At 30.7% G+C, this 26,346-nt stretch overlaps 1 protein-coding gene across 1 annotated transcript in view; it reads left to right on the top strand.

The window, feature by feature from the left end:
* The window catches only part of LOC100160493 (semaphorin-1A), a 66,548-nt gene extending 40,615 nt beyond the window's left edge, over positions 1–25,933 (top strand). The window contains exons 2-16 of the mRNA XM_001944562.5: positions 3,234–3,386; positions 12,084–12,183; positions 14,208–14,253; positions 21,034–21,096; positions 21,210–21,317; positions 21,431–21,620; positions 21,705–21,793; positions 21,889–22,030; positions 22,127–22,323; positions 22,611–22,839; positions 22,999–23,224; positions 23,309–23,445; positions 23,567–23,608; positions 23,734–23,811; positions 23,941–25,933. Coding sequence (XP_001944597.2) covers positions 3,266–3,386; positions 12,084–12,183; positions 14,208–14,253; positions 21,034–21,096; positions 21,210–21,317; positions 21,431–21,620; positions 21,705–21,793; positions 21,889–22,030; positions 22,127–22,323; positions 22,611–22,839; positions 22,999–23,224; positions 23,309–23,445; positions 23,567–23,608; positions 23,734–23,811; positions 23,941–24,314 — 2,142 coding nt within the window. The 5' untranslated portion in view covers positions 3,234–3,265 and the 3' untranslated portion in view covers positions 24,315–25,933. The remainder of the gene's footprint in view (positions 1–3,233; positions 3,387–12,083; positions 12,184–14,207; positions 14,254–21,033; positions 21,097–21,209; positions 21,318–21,430; positions 21,621–21,704; positions 21,794–21,888; positions 22,031–22,126; positions 22,324–22,610; positions 22,840–22,998; positions 23,225–23,308; positions 23,446–23,566; positions 23,609–23,733; positions 23,812–23,940) is intronic.
* The last annotated feature ends 413 nt before the right edge of the window (positions 25,934–26,346 follow it).

Below are 26,346 nucleotides of genomic sequence, written 5' to 3'. Positions count from 1 at the left end.
CTTTTATGTACATTTTAATCGATTTCCGGTACTAGCTGCTATATAATGTTATTGTACCTCTATTTAAATATTGACGGACCTAAGTATCTTCCCTGGATAAATACAATTAATTTGTAAATATACTCATATTATTTTACTGCATCAATGGCAACAATGATTCTGTGTATAATATAATAACCATATTAATATGACTTCCCGGTTAGCTGATCGTGCCATATGCGCGATGGCGCAGAAGTTAACCGCATCTACACCATTGAGTGGGTTTTTAATTTGGATTCTAAAAACACACGGTCACGTGCTGCCATCCTCGTTGTCCTTAAGACGTTTTCGTGATATCCGATACTTTACATAGGTACTTACATCCCTTCCATTTGGCTAATACCGATTATCAGTTTTTTGAGTTGTAAACCGTAACTCTATCGGTTAGGTTTCTTCGGCTTCTTCTTCACGCATGCATACCGTATGTACCTATGGTGGGGCAAAAATATTATAATATAAAATTATTATATCATTATCGCAGAAAATGGCAGCTGGAAAAGGGCAAAAAAAAGGTGTCTGGTTCTTCGTTTCCTTCACCATGACGGTGGTTTGATTCATGTAATTCTGAATCTCCATCAAACCTGCAATGTTGCGATCGCGACGGAGTATTTATTTTATTATATATTACATCACTCGCGGGTGCTTTAAACTGCGGATGGGTATGTACAATTGCATTATCCTGGTATTAAACTACAATAATAATAATAATAATAATAATAATAATAATAATTATTATAATATTAATACGATAATTATTATTTAATGATCTGGTGAAAGTGTTCGTCGCCGCCGCGTGATACGATGCCCACGCGCTATAGTTGCGATGCCGCGCCAGATTTGCGATCTCAAGTGATTTCGTATTTTATTTTTCCTTCTCGACAACGATGTATAATATACATGTATAATATTATCATGTCGAGTTCCATATGTACAGCAACAATATGCGGGGGGGGGGGGGTAATAGGCGAAATAGTGTTTCCATCGGTCACGCTTACGAATTATTATACACATAATATTATATTATGAATATGAACACGATGTATGCGAACGGTTGTCTTGTACACGCGTTTATACATATTATGTAGCTACGAGTACTTAAAATATGTGATGTGTGTATGTGGCTTTGTTGTTAACATGAGTCAATTCAACTCTTTCTCAGCGGAGAGAGAGAAAGAAAGCCAATGATTGGCTTTTTAACGTGACTGCACTAAAAGTCCGTTACAATTTAAAATGAATAAAGTTGAGCAATTTACGTTTCATACTTGATTATATTATTATGTCGCTCGGAGGCGGTCGTTTTCGTAAATTTTACGTAGGTTTCAATGACACAATACTAATGTATTCATGCCTATAATATATTAAGTACGTATGTGTAGTTCTGGTCCCTATATATAAATATATATGAGTGACCGAAAACTGTTTTAAAAATATATCTCACAAGATAAACGGTCGAACAGTTTTATACTCTTATATTATTCTCCAAAGATTAATATTGTGTTTGGACTGTTGTAGCTTGGCCGGCACAGCTTTTCAGGGTATTGCTTATTGCCACACGCGCAGTCTGCCGAATCACCGTTTAATGTATCTGCTCGCTTATATATTATTGTTCTTAAAAATATTACCTGAATAATACATGAACTAAATTATATACGAAAAAAATTACCGATTAACCCATAATTATTTTTAAACGAATTTTTTTTCATTACCTAATTACATATTACAATGCGTGTGTGTTGACTTGTGTTGTATATATTTACAATATGCTTTTTAAATTATGCATATTTGATGTTATTTCAGCGTTTGCCGTTTAGATTATAATCATTTGCATGTTTGAAGTTTTTTTTTGATAAAATCAAAGTGATTCCCATCGTAGTACCTATCGATATATTATTTTCAAAATTAAGTTCCATCAACTTTTTCAAGAAAACTATAGGTATGAATCAAAAGTTCACGTATATGAATATTTTTTTCCTAGGAAGTTTTTTTAAATTTTCCCACCATATAATAATAATAGTCACTCGGAGTATTATACAATATATTAACTATATATATGATACCTATATATTATTCGTCAAATTCTGCTTGATATAATTATAATTTCTTATATAATTGTCGAGGTTATGAATGCTGCTCATACAATAAATCATAATAAGAATAAATACGCCCAATGGTAAACTAATAAATTATTTTATATTAAATAAACGTAAAAAAATGTAGGTAGATGCATTCAATATTGATATACATTTATGTATACTAAGTAAAATGTAAAAACCTATAGGTAATGCCATCAATATGATTATCTTGATTTATGTTTGAAATATTTTTATTTTGAATTGCATATTATTATTGTTTAGAATTTTTCAATAATATTAAAATTTGAAGTTATGGTTGTTATTGCATTTTTATCGTATTACCTATGTTGCATGTAATAATTCATTTAGTAATATTAAATCACTGTGCGTAAATAACATATTCGTTAGAACGTAGTTTCATTTTGCAACGTAAAACGTTATACAATGATTTATGGATCAAGTTATGAAGAGAAAGGTGTTAGGATGAGTAAATAAATATTCATGTACCCATATATACAGGCAGTAACTTTAATATAGTAACGGTGTAATTCAAGTTGACATTACCTGTAGTAGTATTTTAGATTAATTATGACATTGTTATATCCTTTTGTTCTTGTCAAATTGTTTTAAATAGATACTCATTTGAAACGATATATACCTTGGAGCTAAATCTTGAAATATGATACATTTATTGCAATTATAATTATCTAAGTAATAAATGTATGGTAGTTACACACGTACCTATATTATTATACTGTCCCTATATGAATACTGTACGCTAACAAACGTATATTTAGCTACCTATAGGTACATATTTTTTAATTGGACGTTTATTCGTTATTCTTTATACCTATAATAGTGCGTATTGTTTGAAAAATATATAGTATTAAAGTATGATAGATATACGTTATAATCTAGCGGTTAGACGATCGTTTATGGTTTTAACTTTTAAGGGATTGTTTGAAGGTTAATTTGTGCAGTATATTATTTTAAGTTAAACCTTCGCCAAGAAAATATTATACCTATACCTACATATTGCGTTACTGTTGTTGAGAGTAAATTGTACAACCATAACATTTATGATATTTTATAATACTAAATGACGTCGTCCTGTTTATTTAGTTTCAGATGAATTCTCCGAACAATCTGTAAATATGTGGGGTTGTTCGAGTTGCGGAACACGTCGTCTGGTCAACTTGCTGGTCTTTACCGTTTTGATTAGTTTGACCGAGGCTTGGCAACAGAATCTTCCGCCAAAGAACAGTGTCAGATATGGTGAGTACAAACATTTTGGGTACTTATCTATATTATATCGATTTCGCTAAACTGCCATTGCCCATTGTATCTAACAATGTATTATCTAACAATAAGTAATGTTATCTTTTATGGCGAAAATTAAATTACAATAAAAATAACAATATAATATTTATGTGTATATTATAGTGAATATTTTTAATGGATCAATTCCTAATTAATTATTTTTTCCATAAAATAAAAGGGAAAATTCAGTAAATTATAATAATATTTAATGGCTAATACTATTTTTAAAAGAAAATAATTCTCAATGTCACCAATCGCACCATATTAATATAATATGGTGTTTAGTTGATTGGTTTACTATTAAAATTAAAATATTACAATATCTCCGGCAATCTATCTTATTGTTCAGTAATTTATACGGGAACTTTAATTAAATCAAGTCCTGATCCTTAACTTAAATTATCATTGGCCAGAGAATAATTAAAACTCGTTGCGTAAAAAAACATGTACAATATTATAGTTATATACCATTTATAATAATATTAAAGTCTAAACTATTAAAATATTTGCATCACGGGTTAAAATTAAAATCTTAAAATAATAAATAATAATATTTTCGTCAATAGATGAAAATGGAACAACATAATCTGATGATAAGCGATTATTCAACGAATATACCTATAGTACCTTATCTTTATTAGGTACCTAATTTCTAAACACGAATTTTTTGACAAATATGGGTAAATTCCCTATTATACATATTATATTAATCATTATGTAGGTATTATGTACTATTATAATATGTATCCATCCACGATATTATAATATTATAATTATAAAGTAGACAATAACGGTCGGTCTCGTATCTGCAAACACTGTGCGGTACACCGAAATCGCGTGGCACGCACCGATAATAAGTCGACCGAAACCGGCCACCACCGTGTTACCCGAGCGCAGTGGTGATGATTATGACACTGCAGTGGAACGAAAAAAGTGAACGGTCAATGTCTGCGTTATTCATAAATAATAATATTATTATTATTCCCCAAATCCCACAGTGTCTCGATATCTGTAATATCATCTGCGTCTGTTTTTTTTTCGTTTTCTGTCCCATATGTGTGCGGTGTGTAAAGCGCACGTCGACGATGTATATAATACATTACACGCCGTACATCGTAGCAATACGATATCGCGCGTGCGGTCAGGACGCAGTCGGAACGACATCGTCTATCGGGGTTCAGTGGTCACACATAGCGTAGGTTGGTAGGATATCGAGGTATAATATTATTATGTATATACGTGAGTGCGTCGCGGTCACCAGTTTTTGGGAGGTCTTTTAACAACGGAAAAGTAATAAAAAAAACGAGACGTTCCAAACGTACGCGCAGTGGTGACGTATTCTTCCCTCTTGTCGTGTTGCATCGGTTATTGTACCAAAAACATATATTATGTACATATACCGTGATGGCGAGGTTGTAGTAACCCGCGACGCTAACCACCTTGCCCATAGCTCTTGTGTATTGTTTGTGTACGACATTTGAGACGGAATAAAATATATTTATTACCTCCTGGTGTAATGTATTATATATAGATATATCGTAGCATCAATAATTATTTGGGAATACGATTATTATATACCTGTAATCTGTATGTCGTATGATATTGTTATTCTTTAGTATAATAAATATTATATTATATAGGTAGGTATATAAACTACCCCCGCCCTACTGCTGTATAGCCATAAGGAAACTTGGATATTGGGCGTTTACATTTTGGGATAAATATTTACCCACCGTTCAGTGATAACAAAAACACAATATTATACTCGTTCTATACCAGCATGGTATAATTTATCGCCGTGTACAACTGTATACCACAATCTAAAAACTTCTTTGAGACGGTTTTTACTTTTTTATTCTCGGTAATTCGGTATCGGAAATTCTGAAGTGCAATTGAACAAAAACACTTTCAAACTTGTGTACACACTCTTGTATATCGGTTTTATTTTAACACGTTTATTAATTATTTGTAGTTCGTAGAAATCTTGATCGGAACAATTGTTTAACAAACGTCTATACGACCAGTTTGTCACGAGAAGGGTATAACTTATATTTTGTATATTTTGTTACGACTATTTAATATTATTAATTTATTGTAAATGAGTTCGAATTTGAAATGTCATTGTAGCTACTGACTTCATAGATACACAATATTAATGACTAGGAAAGATTACCGCGAAGGTTATCTACATCATGCTGGTTTACAATATCATGTTTGATTAGCTTGACTGTAAGGCTATTGACAAAAAATATTATATACATTTATTATAAATACAAACAGTGAATCGCTAAATATTAGTTGTTATCGACGTGATTGTCCTTCGAATAAAACTATAACATAATTATTGCTTTTTTACCAATCATTTTATTTTATTTTAAAACATGTGTTTATTTACCTACGTATATTTACGCTGTTTAACAATGTAACTTTTACATCTCCTCTATTTACTCAATTTTTTTTAATCAAATATTGAACGATACCTATAGGCGGTACCTATTACGGTTTAATTATTATTGCATTATTAAAATATAAAGCGTATGTGTAAATGTTTTGTGATAACAATGAAACTGACAAGATGAATTTGTTTAACACGCCACTAATAACTCTTACGTTTATTTTCTTAAACTGATTCGATTTATATCATGAATTTGGATCAGGTTAGGTTAGCTGAATTCATTAAACTACTATATTGCCCTATTCTATAATAGCCATAAGGTATTATCGTCTAACACAAAACTGGTTACATGATAAAATGCTCGATAAAATATCAAATGGACGAAAATTATATCGTCCATACAAGTAGACAACGCGTTATAAATTATCAGAATATCAGTGCTTAAGGCGTAAAAAAAAATGTCTAAAAAATCGGAACTTTGATATGGTAATTTATTCACGATAAAGTTTTTTTTTCAAAATATATAGGTATGTAGGTATACATATATTTTATTTCTAAATTATTTTAGTATTTGTAAGTTTTAATAGAATTAAGCCGGTATAAGTGATATTTTATGAATATTTTAAACTAACAACAAACTAAAAAGTACATTTTTTAAAATAACTGATTTGAAACATAGATATAATATATTTAAAGAAGTACCTAAATATATTTACTTATGTTACATTGTGTATTGTTTTATAGTACCTACATTCTACAGTATTAGGTTTCATAACTAATATAAGACATTAGGTATTTCTTATTCTGCTGTAGCTAGGTACCTATAAATATCAGTCTGTACGAACGCCTATAAATACATCTAGCATAAAATATAAGTATATAATATAGTACTTATACCTATAAGAAAAGGAGTGCGAGGACGCCATGCCGTTATTCTATAGAGATCCTGTTTTATTGCATTGAAATATTGTTTAATGTCTAATTTCTAAACGGTTTTCCGACTGTCTTTGGGCATAATATTCTTCTTTGGACATAAACGTTACACGTGAGTATACAAGAATAATCGTTTTTGCCGCAATACCTCTATCTTTCGTTTGAAATTCACTGATTTGCACGTACGATGCTGCACTATATTACAATGGAATATATGTGTACAATATAGGATGTCTTCTCTCGTATAGGTATAAAATAAATACTATGTACACATATAAAACCGGAGTCTTCTTACTATTTTTGGTAGCTAAGAGACTTGTTCCAAAATAATAAGATGAATAAATATGAAGAGAGAGGATACCGGCCGGTTTGTTGTTGGCTTCAATCAACTCTTGTTACGCTGCATTGACCTGAATTTGCCTTTCGTATGCGCTTAAATTAATATATATAGTCACAAACACGCGTGTGCGTAAGTGAGCGTGCGGGGTTCGCGCGAGCAACCTCCGTATGCAGCGTTCCAGACGACACGTCGTTCTCAAAAGGTCAACGCGTTTTGAGGATTTTGATCAATCAACGACGACGTTGCGTTTGCCGAGTATTATAGAGCGTATAATGCAATGAATGTATCAATGATAATTGAATAATAATGTAATAAATTGTTCACGCCCGTAAAGACCGCCCGAGCGAAGTGCACGAAGTCCGACGACGAAAACGCGGTGACGATATAGTCAACATAATTGTGTAGACGTATATATATATATCAATGTATGTACCTATGTATTTAAGTATATAATATTATGTATAATTGTGCAGACCAAAGAGTCGTGTTACGCAAAGATAATGTATAATGATGGAAGTTTTACATTTTCGATTACGACATTGGTAGAATTGCAGCGGAAGTACCTTTTATTCAGTAGTGCTTACAAACGGAGAGTTGCAGCAGTGTGATTAAAAACAAATATCTATATTATAATATTATTCTCTCTATCGCCGCCGTCCTCTTACTGAACTCACCTATCTCGTATATACAGTTATTTTATTTCAACGTCGTCGCTGTTACCGGTTTGTCCGGTGGGATGTCCCATTGACGGCGGCGGCGACGGCGGTGGCAAACGAAATAGTAAGATTTGTTTTCAATTTATTCATATAAGTAATGTGCGTGTATTTGTATACAACTCGAGATTACAATATTTCCGGAGTTCATAAATTATAAACAAGCGTAAAATTGAATAAGAAAAAATAAATATCCTACCTCATATGAATCCTAATGAGATCTCCCCTCCACGTCGTTTTTTCGCACATTGTATAATACGATAAAATTATATTTCTCTCTTATGGACCATATATACATATGAGGTAAACAAGTTTTATTATTATTATTATTATTAATAATATTTTTTGGTCTCAATCCAAGTGGTCGCACTTTCGAATGGAACTTAATTCACTGAAATCACGCCCCTGCAAATAAATACGCAATTGTTTTTCTTTGAAATTTGCCCAAAAGTAACTAGAAATTCGTACTTATCGTATTATGATAATCCAATTGTTTTCTTGTTGGTAATGCAAGATAATATATTTTATTTTATTTTCTTATGAGCGTAAAGAATGCAAATACAATATTAGTCAATTATTAGAATATATTATGATTTATTCATTTATATATGAATAAATTATACATTAGCAATAACGAATACCTATAAACTAACTTAAAAACTCAATTAATGGAGTTATATTATAATTAAATACCACATATTTTAATTATTATTTGCTAAAAACTAGTGAATATCGTTAAAGCCTAAACTTGTTTTTACAATAATTTAATTTTTATACTAATCTGATACTCTTTTATCTGTGATATTTTATTTAAAATATGGCATTAAGTATATTCAATGAATTTGCGTGTCAAGCATCGACAAACCCAGCACGTGCCTATATATTATGCAGTTATAATAATATAATATAGTAATATTTAAGTAATATTTTAGTTAAAAATTAATTTATCAAACAAATTAGGAAAAAATGTTCATTCATCATTTGTCATTCAGTATTCAGTAAACTTATCTAAATGCATGGGGTTGAAGACATCACGAACTATTAAAGGCCCATTCACACGATCAAATAATTTGTCAAATATTTGATGTATGTCAAACTTCAAATATTTTAAAAATGGTTCTAAAATATTTGGAGTTTGACAAACGTAAAATATTTGACAAATTATTTGATCGTGTGAACGGGGCTTTAAGAAACAAAACTTTTCATGGGGTCCTCCGCAATTGTTGGGCAGGATAACAAATGACTTCATTTTCTCTCTTCATTAATTTAACGTTATTTTTGTTGTGTGTATCTTTAACCATGATCTTGTGACGGGTTGACGGGTTATTAAAACCTCAACAAAATCATCCTGACTGGAAGCTTTTGATCTTGATCATTATCGGCTGTACTGTGATAGTCACGTATAATACAATATTAAGACGGTTTCAAAAAAAATATAATGTCAACTATAGTAATTTGATTTTCTTTTGTTTTATAATTTTTAAATGGTAGGTATGTATTTAAACATATATTATAACTTCGTAAGTATTACTTGGTGTTCAACATATTTTATTTTTGATTTACCGTAAATTATGTTGAAACTGAATAAACATTGTAAATTTGAACAACAAAACTGTTGTGTTGAGAAGTGACTCACGTTTATAATCTTAATTCTTAAGTGTTCATAAAAATAATTATATGTATTATATATTTATATATGAACACAATTAAAGATAATATAATATGTGCTATCAATTTTATTTGCGACGTAAGCTGACTAGTATCATTATTGTAAGCCAGTTGTATAGGCTCCAATTATTTTTTCTATTCCATTTTATATATTAAAACACTTTTGAGTAATAATAACTAATAATATACTTATTATAATATTTTAAAACATTGTTTTTAATTTCAATCGATCAACTGGAACCTAAATCATTATATTGTGGTTGTTAAGTCAAGACTGAACCTAGCTTGACTTGTGATTATAATATCTACAAATCTATTATACAAAAATGACATAACCGTATATTGTATACTTTCATTGTACATTGTATTCTTATATTACATACATATTAATCCATATTCTAAGACTGTTTTCATATACCTATATAATATATATACCTATAATATATTATATAGGTAATGAAGCTGTTATGAAATGTAGAAGAAAAAAAATGTAATAACTATTATGTATAATTCATTAATTGTAAACAAATTTCATATGAATATAGAATAGGTCTATGATTAAAAAAATTGTTAGCTACTTATAAGTATTATATAGAAACATTATAAAACAATTATACACATTACACAAGTTTCTATATACTTTTATGTTTAGGTACACATTATAATACGTAGAAAATCATTTGAAAAAACATCTGTATTATTATAATTTATAGCTACCTATACCTATATAGTTATTACTGCCATGAAAGTATAACTTATGATAGTTATAAATCATCGAGAATAATTATTTAAATTTAAGTCAAAATACACTCATCGTAGAAACGACAAAATCACAGTTAATTTGTTTAACCCATTTAAAAAAAAAAATAATGCACGCGTATACTGTATAAATTGTATAGATAATCAAAGAATGTGCACAAACTGAATGATATGTTAAAAATATGTTTGGAATTCTTAGGCTGTTTTGTAACTGCAGATATAGATGTGTGAATGTGTAAATCATTAATACATATTATTATTATTATTATTATTATTATTTGTTTGCTCGGAAATACGACTCGATTCTTTAGTTCTTTAATCGAAAATAATAATATTATATGGGTGTGATAAGCTGTTGATTATTTATAGTTTTTTAAACACTTATCCGCCTGATACGAGTCCTTGTATTGCCGCTGACTCATTTTATTTAAATAGTTTTTTAAATTATATTTTCCGAAATATACATTAACTCAGAAATATGATACGTATGTTTCATAATATGTAATATTATGCTGTTACCTATAAGGATAAGAGAAATGTGTTTAATGTTATATATTTTAAGAGGTAGGGCAATCGCCTCCAGAGGTTAGGTTAGGCTCAAGTACTGAAGTATAAAAGTCAATGTTTGTAAATTATGATGTTTTCATTTTTACATTATTATTTTGAAAATATTTTATACTCTTTACCTAGAATATAAATTCCAGTCTGTTGATCAGGCTCAAGTCCTTTCTATTTACCTCGATAGTATGTAAAAATAAAGAATTTATTATCTCAATAGGTGTCACCAGTTTTTACTTATGCATATTTTATAGCTTAGTTTTATCGGTGAAAAAAATAATATACGAAATATTAGATACATGAAAGAATAACAGAAAATACTTCAGATTTTCAATTAGGTAATTTTCTTTTTTCATTTTTAATAGTATATATTTTATGAAACGTGATTACTTATACTTGTGTCAAAATGATAAAGTTAAAAAAAAAACAACAATATTAAATAAAATTAGGGAGAATGGTTTTTGTGGCTGGCTACCACCACATCGTTCGTTAGATAATAATGAGGCACGATTTAGCCTTGTTCGCTGCACATACTCTGCAGACGTCAAGGTTCGTCCAGATATATCGTATGATATTAATAATATACAATACACACGAGAGTGTGAGAAAGATTGGACGACAATAGTAGAGGAGAGTTTTCGATGAAAAACAATAGATTAACAGCATATAATTTAATAACAAAAAAAAAAAAAAACATTACTAATAACGGCCACCTGTGCGTCGGCGGTGGCGGCGGTGCGATCCATAAGGGTGAGGATAGGAGTTATGATTTCTTTTTAACGTTCGTGATCTCACGCAGGGATTTAATAATTTATTGCCAACGTAAAATTATTGGCGTTGCAAGGTAAATAATATATATGCATGATCGTTTACGTGTACAGTACTCTCAAGGTTTGTTATTGCATAACAATAAATAATAAAACGTTATAATCCAAAGGAGAATTATATATTATATTTCTGAGCAGCGTGCGTATAATACGAATGCAAATCACAGCTGACTTTCATAAAATGCCCAAGAATATTTATAGGGAAATTGTCTTTCGTTTGCATATGAATGGCATATACTTAAGAAGAGGTCGTTCAAGTAATGGTAAATCATTCAAGGTTCTATGTCTTTTTCTTTTTTCAATAAACACGAAATTTTTATTGTTTGTTGTTTAGATAATTGACATATATATATATATGATATACATTATATATATATCATATATATATATGATATACATTATATATATACATTATATAATAAATTGTATTAATATTAAGTTTGTCTAATTGTGTTTCAGGCGCATTCAATTCCGACCAAATATTTCACGGAAATAAGACCGCCACAGACTACTTCAAAATACTCCTCCAAGATCAGACGACAGCACTAATAGGATCCAGGTAAATTATATTTCCACCCTTTATATTATATGTGTGGCACGTATATTGAGAAAGTCTAATTAATAAAAACACCATCACGCGTGGGATATGCGCCGTGGGTGTAGGCGTTACGGTGGTTCGATTTTTGGGGAAGGTGGAGGGTACCCGGTCGATAAGTCCGTAAACGTAAACAAAGAACCAATACGATGACTTGGCGTTAAGACAGGATACATGCTCCATGAACCATTTATATTTTACGAGTATTATAATAATACTAGTAGGTGGGTATACTTTTTGACTGTTTTCTTATTCGGTTTCAATTTTATTAGTTGGTAACACAAGCGTTTACACTGCATCGTTAGAAAGTATAAATAAATATAATATAAAAGTCATTTAGATGTACATATATATTATATGCATATTGCATATAGAGGTACCTTTAGTGTTCTGTGAATTTTTAAAAATTTCGCATGGTTCAGAAACCACATAAAAAACTATGAAAAAACAATTTATATGCTCTACTTATATATTTTCATGCTGATGCGTTATGCTGCCTTTTGTTCCGGTTGCTCATTTGTCACATTATTTGAAATGTTGGCTTCAGTTTTTAGAAGATTTAAAATTATTTCTTATCCTCGAATGTAATATAATTCTGACTCTGCATTTCTGCATAAATCACTTTTACAAATTAAAAGGTTTCGATACTCGATAGTTAATGCAACAAGTAATCGGGAAATGTGATAAACTGTGTACCTTTTAATGTATATTATTTAAAGCATAACATAGGATTAAATGTGTTATATTTTCAACGTACTGATTGATCTAGTGAAGCGATACGAATTCTGACAACAGATTTGAATTTGTTGTCAAGTACATTTCATATCAACTTTCCTGCATTTATGATTATTTAATATGATTATAATTATTTAATTTTTCAATATTTTTAAAATAAATATAAATTCGTGTGAAAGCCCAACTCAAGTAGACTTGATAATAAATCAAAATCTATTTTAAGAATTATTAATATCGATTGATCACTGGTATCCGACACATAATACCGAATCAATTGGTACGTTGAAACATAGAAATCGTCAACTAAATGTCTATGTTTCGCGTGCATTAGACAAAGTTAGAAAATCACCGCACTCAATCCCCATAAGGACCTATTATTGGATGTTTCGTAACATATCTTACACAGACTTTATGAATGAGAAAGAAATGTTAGAATTTATTCTGCCACTTAAAAAAATTAAAATATCATGGGATACTTTCATACTTATATTTTATACACACTGATAACAAATATTATAATTTATTGAATTCTCAAAGTTATTACTTATTAATAATAAGTTAACATAATAAACAGATATTCGTTACTATGTTAAATATTATGTTGAGTTATGGTCAATATTGGTGATACATTTTCATAAAAAGGCTGTACCTATTATGAAATAATTGAATTCAATAATTATAAATATTATAAGAGGTATACCGAATATCTAGTTAATAATATAGTTTGTATAGTTTTTTTTATTAAAAACCGCTTGGTTTCGAAACTTGAATTTAATTTGCTGTTAAATCGTGTAAGATCATATCGTATAATCGCTTTCAAATTAATTATCGGCAAACTTATATTTGAATTTTAATTACGGTTTTCGTTAATTCATCTTAGAAAACGTTGAAAATAGTTTACGATAAGTTTGTGTAATGTAATAAATTAATAAAATTGTATAATTATTTGAATTAAATAAGTTTTCAAACATTCTAAAGCAAACGTAATTTTTACGTAATACCAGAAATATGTAATTGTTTCAAACTATGCAAGTGCTGCAAACGTTAATCAGTTCAATAATTGTTATTATTAATTATTACGTAAAACTTTAACCAAATTGGTGTGACCGTGTGACTATTCAATGATCAATAATGTATATCGACAAATTGCACTCTGCGGTGATTTAATTTAATTTTTTTTTCCGTGTCACACGGCATTTCACCTACAATATATAATGGCGTGCTGGAATTAATTGAAAGTTTTTTAATTTCAGAAATGTACTTTACAACATCAGTTTGGACACCATGAAGGAAAATCACGTGAGTGAATTAATTTTTGTTGTATTTTATTCTCACCATAAAATACAGTAGGTATAACATATGTATTCTTATTGTGCAGCTACTAAATATCGTTATGACTTGTATTTAAACAATAGTTCAGACAGACTAATATATCTAACCGGTGGCCGCAGTGTAGTATATATAATATATATGTATTATAAATATATTATATGTACATTGATAATATAGTGAAGTTCGACGCGTTTTAGAATTGTTTTTCCGGTCCGTTGCTTCGAGTTCTTTGTACTCTTGCCTGGTTTGGTCACCTCGAACGAAACGGTGTCTACGTATATACAATATGCGGTTAAGACGATATTTTCCTAAAGTCCCCCCCCCCATCGTATTCGTAATATATATGTAGATAATAGGTATATATGTAAACCGGTGTATACTGTGTATGGACACTGTTTTTTTTCTTTTTCTTTTTAAATTTTAAATGTATTTTGTGTTGACGACTATAACGGATTTGGCCGTTCAGTTGTCTCGAATCGTCATGTTATAGTGAATTGCCGGAAACATCGTTTTACCAACTACGTAGTACATAAATACCAAATCACCAACTGAATAATAATACAGCAAATATATGTCATCTGAATAATATAAATAAATGGTCCCGACGGTACCTCGTCAATACACAAGTGCGTACACAATTCTTACGTAGACTTATAAATTGTATAAATTATACGCAAATTGGTAGTACCTATGGGCGTTTATTTAATTTTTTGCTTTAATAGCAGGTATGCGGTAATTTTAAAAACCAGTTGTATATCAATTTACCAATCGTATACAATATGTAAAAGGATTTGATAAGTTTGTTTTTAAAATTAAGAAATAACAGGTTTCTAATTATTGAGTATTTTGATTTCGAAAAACTATATAATATTGTTATGATGGTACCTACTTTTTGAGCAATACTCGAAGAGCCCAAGGTTACGTTATTGTAATTATTATATGTAATATTTATAATCAATAAATTTAATTTAAATGCTACTTCATTTTTTACTTTTCTTCTTTTTTTTGCAATAAAATATTTTGCTTCAAGACACTTTCTGTGGGTGATATTTATTCATTTCGATTTGATCATATGAGGGCGAAAGCCCTCCGGTGAATTTATTTATTGTCGATCATCCTCATTTCATAATGATTAAACTTTTTTGAATAATACTGCGATGAAACTACTTATAAATCTTATAAAACCAACAGACATTTTCTTTCAACGTAATGAAAATGAAAGAAGAAAAATATTTTACATCTGCGATGAGCTTATTTCTAGTTTGACAAGTTTTAAATTATTGAAAGATAAGAAAATTATATAATATATTACGAGATATGTTTTATGTATTTGCTTTCTTTGTTCTTTTTTAAAGAAAATCCAATCCTTTTTATTGTTCGGTGTTCATCGCCATAACTATAATATATAGGAACCTCACTGAGCTCACGTTCATAATAATCCTTGTCAGATACTGGCTTCATATCCCAGTAACCCATTTATTTATTTTTGTGATAAACTTAATAAACAACATTTATATTTCATTATAGTAGAGAAATGATAAAATACGTTACACGTTGTAGATAATAGTTGAACATTCAAAAATATCATGTTGAAAATAAACTACAAACTTATAAACTATTTTATGTTTAAGATTTTGATTTAAAAAATAAAACAATTAAGTATATACCTAGGTTTGTTTTAAAAACAAAATTTTATGTGTCATACCTTCTTTAATATTACACAACATAATATTTACGTTCAACTTACACATATTTAAAGTTTAAATTCTGATATAATTTGTTCAACAATTTGTCTCAAGAACAACTTCTTACGACGAATATTATATGTTATACCTATAGCCTATTTAGGCTCTATAGAGTAATAATATATTTAATATTTATATGTATAATGTATAAAATATAATAAAATTTTAAAATAATTTAAAATAAAATATTAATTTATATTATACTTTAGTTCTGTTTCATTATTTTTATTGTAATTTTAACATTTTCATTTTCATTTTTCTTATAAATTATTGTATTCTACCCATACTGTATGATTTTTTGTAGCATTGATGCCGTTGTATACAATCTCATTCACATGTATTATATTATCGTAAAAAATTAATCATTTTTACTCTCTCGTGTTCACATTTTTTTCTATTGTTATAGTCCAAAAATGCATAATTAATAAATACCTGGGCAAGTAATAGTCTAATCAATAACAATGGAAAACAGCGGTATTGGTGAAAGAGTAGGGCACGTGTGGGCCTTCTTTTGTTTGGGTTCACCAGCGTGTTATAGTGTTCTGGTTATTTCGCAAAATCTCCTGAACAATATAAAAATAATTATTATATAGGTGTTGTATGTGTTACGAAGAAACACTACATTGTCCTTCTAATTAATGGCTCGACGACGAAAGACTGAGGGAGAGGAAAGAAAGAATAAGAGTGGGAGATATGGCATTATAGGTATAGTACCACTGGGTCATTTAAAATATCCTTGTTAAATATCAATTAGGCCTCAGGGTCATGCTGGGTGGTGTTGTGTCCGAAAATCCGCTGGGGGGCTAAAACGCTTTTGATGAACAAATTATCAGCTATGGTTTCGCTCAAATGAACAGAAGAGTTTTTTTAAGATTGCACGTGTATACATTATCATATACACGCGTGTTATTAAACGCCTCAAGGAAAATGTTTTTATTTTTATTATTATTATTATTATTATTATTATTATTATTATTATTATTACAATTTAATAATAATACTTTTTATGGATAGAATTTCCGGTCGACTCTGATGTCATAGTTTTGAAATGAAAGTAATGTAAATTACCGTATATTTTTACCTTATGCGATTCCCGTTGAAAAAATAAACTGTTGGATGACTGGGTGATAAGAAAATAAAAATAAGCTTAACTTGTGACAGACATCGTGGGCAGACCTGTAGTATTTTGAATGTGACAACACATTTTATGATTTATGGGCTCTGTTGGTAAATTACGAATTAAATGTCTACTAAATATAGATTGTATAGGTAGTATAAGTATAAACCTAATATCTAGGCATGGCTAACGTTTCGGAGACAAGTCGCTATCTAATAAATTAGAATTTCAATTGCTCAATTGCCCGGTTAATGCATATGAATTTTTCGTTTATATTGGTAAAATGTTAGTACTTTGCAGAGTATAATATGTAAGATGAAGAGGAAAAAAAAACACTGAAGCTGAAACGTTTACATTGCCCCCAAAACTATAAGGTTAAATTTTTTTTTGTATTTGAATAAGGTACGTGTCAAAATAAAAGTTAGCTTTTTATTTATGTATTTTAAATAAAACATTCTGTTAAAATAATTCTAAAAACTTAGTATTTGTGTTCGTTGTATATGCAGACAAGTCTCAATGGAATTGTTAAACTGTATAATTTTGAGATAGGTACCTATAGGGTATTTACAGTATACACGGGTAAGCATTTATCATAACTTTAACATTTTATCAGGATGAATTTTAAGTTGAGGTCTCTTCATCCTTTTTTTTAGTCAAAAAAGAATAAATTGTTTTACCTTCTATATCGCGTAAATTTAACATTTGAGACCTTTATATAACGTATTTATATGAAGACCTTAAAGTAATCTTATAAGATATATTGTGTAACTTAGAAGCTTCTTGTTTGTTTTTAATTCTGTTTACACACACACATATATATATATAGGTATATTATATAGGTACGTAAAGTAGGTAAACTTAACGTACAAAAAAATAAGCAACACGAGTTTACAGAGTTTGTATGAATTTCTATGGCTTAAGTCATCAGGCCAGACCCACTTTATTCTATAGTTACAAATTTACAATATATAGGTAGTTATGCTATAATGACTTATGGTCGTATAAATACACCCCAGCAATAATTTTTGCACATCATAATGTTGCATTTATTGATCATATACTAAGTATAAAACCCATTCGTTGTAATCTACCACATTGTTGAAATTAGTTATTTATATTATTTTATAACGAACATCATAGATACAGTAATACGGTATATACAGGTATACGAATAGAAGTATACCTATGGGTAGTATCGCAGAAGGAGAATAATGTTTTCAACTGGCGTATATAATTCGTATTGTTAAAATCGTTTTTGACATTAATAAATTGCTGGGGCTACACACGGTGTGGCCTAATTTTGTTTGCATCGAGTCTATTCGCATAACAAAGCGTTCATTTTAAAATATATGTATAGCCATATTATAATATTTTGTTTTCGAATCAGTTTTACTGTTTACAGACATAAAATTTTATACGCCCTGACTCAGAGACGTAACTTTAGGGGCTAAAACATAACATTAATATTAATATTGTTAATTTAATTTTTACTTTACTTGTATAATTTTAAAAATAACTATTATATTTATTAGGAACTAACCCAACTAACACAAAAAATATTTAGTCAGTGACTCAGTTCTCAACTTAAATATTTAGAAAAATAAACTATACCTGCTTCAAATAAAAATATCATTATTATGTATGTCACTCGATAGTCATTTTATGCTATACGTATAAACGTATTTATGATTAGATTTTTATACATAATATTTGTATTTGAATTTATCGGTATCTTGTGAAAATATATATAATATAGATATTATTTACAAACGCGATCATAGTCATATTTAAATAAATTTTAAACTGAAAACAAAAAATATACGAGAAACGTTTTGTCCTTTATACAAGTTGTGACATCATAACAGTCGGACAGTTAGCATACTATTTTCTGATGGGCTCTAATAAGTAAAATAACATTAATTTCGACATAAAGATATGGATAGCCGATAGGCCCTGGTTATATATCAACACTTTATGTGGGGTCGTGATCTATTTTGTGAAAGAGAGAAAGAATAATATATTAATAAATTGTTATCCATGCTCCTGGGTGGTTTCTCTTTGCATGCGGGATTTATTTTGATTGATAAAAAAATCGCTCCTGATAGAGTGAATAGCCTATCCATTATATTATTATTAATGGATATTACGAGCTCATATAAATCTTTACCATTAAATAATTATCATTAACATCAATGATACAATAATTTTATAGGCTTACCCACAGATATATAAAAATATGATTATATTTTATATATCTGTATTCTGGTGGGTAAACTAGAATTTTTTTTTTATATATTTAGGCATCGATCTACATTAAGGGAGACTGTCTCCATACCTTATTTTGTTATCAAAAAATGTTGGAACTCGAGCTCCCAATTATGACTTAAAGTCATAGTAGTATATGCTCGCTGTACCCCACTTTACTCGATGAAATAAGTCGAATACGTTATTGGTTTGTTACAAAACTTTTGTATATTAATAAATTATCATAAGTAAATCGAAAAATCATCTGTTAAATATTATCCTGTGTGCATACCATATATTATTATCTGCGCCGTGTTTAATTTCGTTCAATTATTTTTAACCCTAGTCTAGCGGGTTATATATATACACACAGAACAAAACGCGCGCACACAATATAATGTGAAAAAAGGGGTGTGCGGGCACGTCCTATATCGAAAGCGTCGTCCGACGGGCGGGCGAGTAAACTAGTATACACATATATGTATATTATGTGTAAACGCACACGCGTTATAATAATACCCGTTACCCTATTTTTTCTGTCCCAAACGACAACGAAAATAAAACCAGCCGAGAACTCGCACCGGTCCACGACATGTCTCGTTTCAATATGTCTTGTAGAATACAATATTATATTATTATTATTTATTTTAATGGTGCTGTGGGTTCGAATCAGACGCTCTACGCGTGCATTGTCATAATTTTTCTTCAAAATATCGTGCTAATGTGGAATTCATACCTTTATAATATATTATTAATATGTATATTAAAGGTTATAAATGACTAATAACTATTATAACTATAGTGCATTGTATACCACTATACATATACCGTATAGTGGTGTTTTATTTTTCTCGCTGTGCGTTTTTATATTATTATTTTTTATTCCCGTGGAATCGAATTTCCGTTTCCGCAACGCAAACAGTATTTGGTTTCACGTTGTTAATTAATTAGTTAATAAAACACTTAAACACGAATAACACGTTCCCAAACTATCTATTGTTATTATGATCATTAATATTATATACATTTTTACAACTGTACCTACTGCTGCTGCAGTTGCAGCGGGCCATTACTCGACGTCTCCATACGTGTTTTTCAGCTAGATTAAAAAAACGTATACGATAATATCATATATACACGCGTGGTCTCCATTTGTTAATGAAACGCGCTTTTTTATTATCAAATATTATTGTTTTTATCGTAATTCGTAATATATTGTAGGTAGCTACATTAATTAATTGTTTAGATAAATATTAAACCTTTTAATTTTAGTTTTCAACCATTAAAGAAACTGCTTGGTTTACATTATAACTTTTATCTTAAGTCGTACTTAGCGAATATTAGACATTATAACGTAGACACTGATAAAATATGCGTAAAACCACCGCTGCTAAGTCTCTAACATGATACGTTTGTTATTAAGTATGTTTCCCTTAGTACCTAGTTTTAATTACAAGACAGGTTTAAGATTGAATAATCGACCCAAATGAAATATGCTTCCGCGTAATTGTCTTCACAGACATCGTTCTAGTTCACACAAAACAATAAACCAAAAAAAATACATAATATTTTTAATCGTAAAAAAATAAATAAATCTATCGCGCCCGTCTTAAATGATGAACTTGTTTATTTTTTTTTCAGAAATACTATTGGAATTCTTCAGAAGCGAATTATGAAATGTGTCAGTTGAAGGGCAAATCGGAGGTAGAATAATTATTTTTTTCTATATGATTAATTATTATTATTATAATTTTTGTCGAACAACTCTGCCCAACCCAACCCATTTTATTTTACATATTTTGTATATCTCGTTTCAGGACGATTGCCAAAATTACATAAGAGTCGCGTACAAAAAGAACGACGAAGAACTGTTCGTCTGTGGTACCAACGCTTTTCATCCGATGTGCAAAATATTCAATTTGACCGTAAGTCTTAATTAATTTATACAATATATTATATACCTATAGATGTGTATAGATAAATCATTTTCACGTATCACATGCAGCCAATTATAACGGTGGTTTTTTTTTCGGCACAGGATGGCACCAAAGGCGTGGAGGAAATGGACGGACGGGGTAGATGTCCGTACGATCCGTTGCACAACAGCACGTCCATATACGCCGGCGACCAATTATACTCGGGAACCGTGGCCGACTTTTCCGGCAGCGACCCACTCGTATACAAAGAGCCGATGCGGACCGAACGCCTGGACTTCAAGCAACTGAATGGTATGCACTTAACCGCCCGCACGACTGATACATTCGAATATGACCAAACAGTAATGACCGCATTTTATTTATTAATTTTTACAGACCCGAATTTCGTGAGCTCGTTGGAATACAAGGATTACATATTTTTCTTCTTCAGAGAAATCGCCGTCGAGTACATAAACTGTGGAAAAGTAAATAATATACACTTCTTAATATACACGACCCATAGCATGCCGCTGCCACCTAGTGTTAATATAATAATAATACAATGAAATTTAATTTTCAGACTATTTATTCGCGAGTGGCTAGGGTTTGCAAGCACGATAAAGGTGGTCCGCATTCGTACAGGGATCGATGGACGTCGTTCCTGAAAGCTCGGCTCAACTGTTCCATGCCGGGCGAATATCCATTTTATTTTGATGAGATCCGTATGTTTACCGTGTTATATAATATAATTCATTGATAGTCTTGGATAATCAATGATCGCAAATAATACATTTCTCGACGTGTTTTCATGTGTACAGAGGATACCAGTGACATATTGAATACGGCTCTGACCGGCATCGTCGACCCGATCGTCTACGGTGTGTTCAATACACCCGTGAACGCCATCAGTGGCTCAGCTGTGTGCATGTTCAATATTAGCGATGTTATCGAGACTTTCATGGGATCATTCAAGGACCAGGAGGCTATGGACTCCAACTGGTTGCCTGTGAAAAAGGTATGGCTAGTATATAATCATAATAACAAATCGCAGTTGGTTCGTTCTCTACCCTTGCATATATTATATTATAATTCCAACTATTGGCGAAAATTTAGGAGATGGATTATACATTAGTTAGACCTTACTCCTATAGTCCTGCCTAATTTGGTATGATTATAATGTTCTGTCCTCCTCGATAATTCAGTTTGTTTGCTCTCATATGATTATGAATCCACGTTTATATAATACCATTGTGTATTCGTGTACAATATACTAATTGAACTATTTTAACATAATTTGTACAGATCCCCGAACCCCGACCCGGGACGTGCGTAGACGATAGTCGGACGCTGCCTGACATTACAGTGAATTTCATCAAGAGCCATTCGCTGATGGACGGCGCGGTACCGTCGTTGTTCTCCAAACCGATTTTCACTCGGATATCGCTACAGTCCAGGTTGACCAGCATTGCGGTGGACAATCAGATTTCCGGCCTGAAGGGACAGTACTACGACATTCTGTTTATGGGAACTGGTACGATAATGCTTAATAGTTACGATTTTCACAGAGTATAATTATTATATAGTGTTGAAATATAATTCGTAATCGACTTATATAATAGGACTTCGTAAATTGTAATACGCCGTAACCTATATAATAATAGGTATATATAACTATTATGTATGTTTGCAGACGACGGTCGATTGGTCAAAGGCGCATTGCACACTAACAACGGTTTGCCCGAGTTTGTCAACATCGAAGAAGTGAATCTCACCTCTAACAACACAAAATCGCTTCCGGTCCGGACGTTGAATATCATCAAGTCAGTCGATGGCAAGCCGGGACGGATAGTGGTCACATTCGACCAACACATCATCTCCGTGCCGTTGGACCGGTGTTATCTCAAGACGACTTGCCAGTGAGCATGCGATAATAATACTTATTTTATAACTTTACAACATTGATTAAGCAATGGAGATTTTAACGACTCGATTGTCTACAGAGAATGTATTGATCTACAAGATCCATACTGTGCGTGGGATGGGTCGCATTGTGTTAACCATTTGGAAATCAAGAGTACGTCCAAACAGCATTTTGTTCAATCCATTGGATCATATCAGAGCAATATTTGCCCGAAAGGTATGTACTACAATATCATAATTTATAATTTATTATACCTATAGAATTGGAACGAGGCTATAATATAACCGAATTTATGTGATTATATTAATACCATTTCCATATTTTTTCCGTTTTGCAGTGCCTTTCGATGACAAGATCGGTCATTCTTCGTCAATAGACGGTAAGTTGATTGTTAAAAATTTTACCGCAAATTATTATTACAATAATATCAAACTGTCTACATAAAATCATATAATTTTATGCAAGATTATCGTTAATATTCTCCTCGTCTTACATATTATGCAGATAACAACATCGATTCGAACGTGCCGAGGTGTCCGTCGTGCGCGCCCTGCTACACCGAGAACGTAATCAACAGCGATAGTGAGTGTCCATCGTGTTCACGTCTAACTATTAATTAACATAATTATAATTAAACACGATAATAATGAAAATCATCCTTGTCTGGTTGACGATTTATAATAATATTATTCTTTTACCCTTTGTGCACAGGTGTTAGCGAAAAGGCGTCCGAGATGCCCGTAATCTCTCTGGGCGACGTCATCGGGCTGCTGATGATGATGTGCGTGCTGGCCACGCTGCTCGTCGGGTTTGCTGCCGGTTTCGTGTGCTCGCGGTACTTTCGGCACTCCGCCGATCCGTTTTCGTCGATGGCCATTCACGCCCATCACCAGCTTAACCGACTGGCCGATATGAACGGGGCGGCGGAGATCGGCACAGCTCCGTTCCTACCGTGCCCTAACAACAAGGCGCCGATCAACCTGCTGGTGAACGTGACCAAGTGCAAGAACGACACGCTCGAGAAGAACTTGGACTCGGCGGTGGAGAACAAGACCCTTCAAAAGGTCAAGAAAACGTATATATAACGAGCGTGTGTACGACGGACGGACGAGACGGCCACGACCGCCGCTTCCGGTTTCGTTTCGCCCGCGAACCGGATATGGCCAGATGGAGAAATACAGTGACTGATTTCAACGACTTATGCGCAATGTGTGCGTACAGCGTACAATATTATGTTATTATTATTATTATTATTATTATCATTATTGGTACGGTTGGACGGACGGCGGACAAGGCGAATAAAAGATCTCAAACTTAATCAAAACGACAGTTAAATGATATAATATATGTATGTATAATCATGTTTATATAATATTACTGTATGATATGCTTATGGAGCGGCAGTTCGCATAGACCCTTTCGCCGAGTAAGTCAACCGACGTTCATTACCGTTTACGAATGTTGTCAGCTCGACTATCTAACGCGACATGACACATTCCTTATGATTATTATATGAGCTTATTATTGACAATTATTATTATTATTATAAGTATAACGTATATTGTATTATATACGGTACGATACACTTCAGACGCGTAATGCTCCGCAACACGTTTTTTGTTAAAACTTAAATATATATAGGTACACACGCAGATAAATAATATATTGATTTTATGTTGTAATATTATTAGTATTGTTATTATTATTGTGATAACTATTGCAAATATTATTATCGAGTGACTCGAACAAATTCCGAGTGAAGGGTAGTATTCGCGTTGACACCAGCAAATGCCGTGTTTGCCAGCGAACTTTGAACATTGAAGAGGACCAAATTTTCCCAAGGACTTGTAAATTATATTATATGCTATACATATTGTATAAGTATTCAATGTGAATCATACTTGAAGTATTAGCGTGATTTATTATCGTTATTATTTAGTTTTATTATCTATATTTTTGTAAATGGACACGAATAACAATAATATGAAAATATGGAATCGAAATGTACTGGGATGAATAGTGTAACATTCATTTTGATAGTGAAGGTTTACTCCTTTCAATCTCGATCATAAAAATCATGGATGTGTAAAGGAGAAAAAGAAAAATGTTAATTAATTATTTATTATAATTATACAGTATTATTATTTTCATAAGAGTCGTAATTTTGTTTGCGACAACTATGTACAAGAACAATACATTAAATGATGATTTTTACATGTGCAATACACACCTAGATGCACACCCTTTTTTGATCTCTAAATGTAATATTCTCTAAAATTTAAGTGTCTTTTGTAATTGATGTATTTATCTTGAATATGATATAATTTGTATATTTTTATTAGATTAATATATGTTGTGCATAATATTATATATATTATTATTATTGAACTTCCAATTATTGTATAAAGGCATAAAACGATATTTTATATGTTTAGAATAATAAAATTATTGGTTACCAAGGTTTATATTTACATATAAACATATATAAACATATATAGTATTTATATATTATATTCTGATAATAATTGATATTATTATTTTTTAAATAACTAGGATATTTTTTATTTTTTATTGTCTATTTTTTTATATCTCTTATTATTATGCTTAATATGTTATATTTTTTTTGTATGGACCAGTGCATTTTTTGCACTAAGAAAATGTATAGAACTATTATTGTTGAAATATAGTGCCTTATGAACAGTTAGCATTGTTAATATTCTTATATTTAACTATTTTATTGTAATTATTATTGAACATTATTTTTAAATAATATTATAATACTATTTCACTATGATAATTACCAATTTCAGAATATCATATCACATTATCCCATACTTCAATATCTAAAGAAAACAGGCTAATAAAAATGGTATTATTATTTTTTGTCGACATTACTCCACTGTTCTTATAGTACAAATTAATTCTTACTTCCGACGAGTTTTATAAATAATGAGTAATGACATCTTATTATGATATGGATTATGGTTTTGCTCTCCCAACCACAAAAAAACAACACGGAAAAGCGTTATGTGTATTTGTGTTATGTGTATTTGTGTATTGTTGCTATACAACTACATAAAAATAATATATGAGGAAGAAAGTCTATCTGTCGAAGAA

The sequence above is a fragment of the Acyrthosiphon pisum genome, chromosome A1 (genome assembly GCF_005508785.2).
Source record: "Acyrthosiphon pisum isolate AL4f chromosome A1, pea_aphid_22Mar2018_4r6ur, whole genome shotgun sequence".
NCBI lineage: Eukaryota > Metazoa > Arthropoda > Insecta > Hemiptera > Aphididae > Acyrthosiphon > Acyrthosiphon pisum.
Note: the sequence above shows the minus strand (reverse complement) of the source record. Positions and strands in the feature narration are given on the sequence as shown.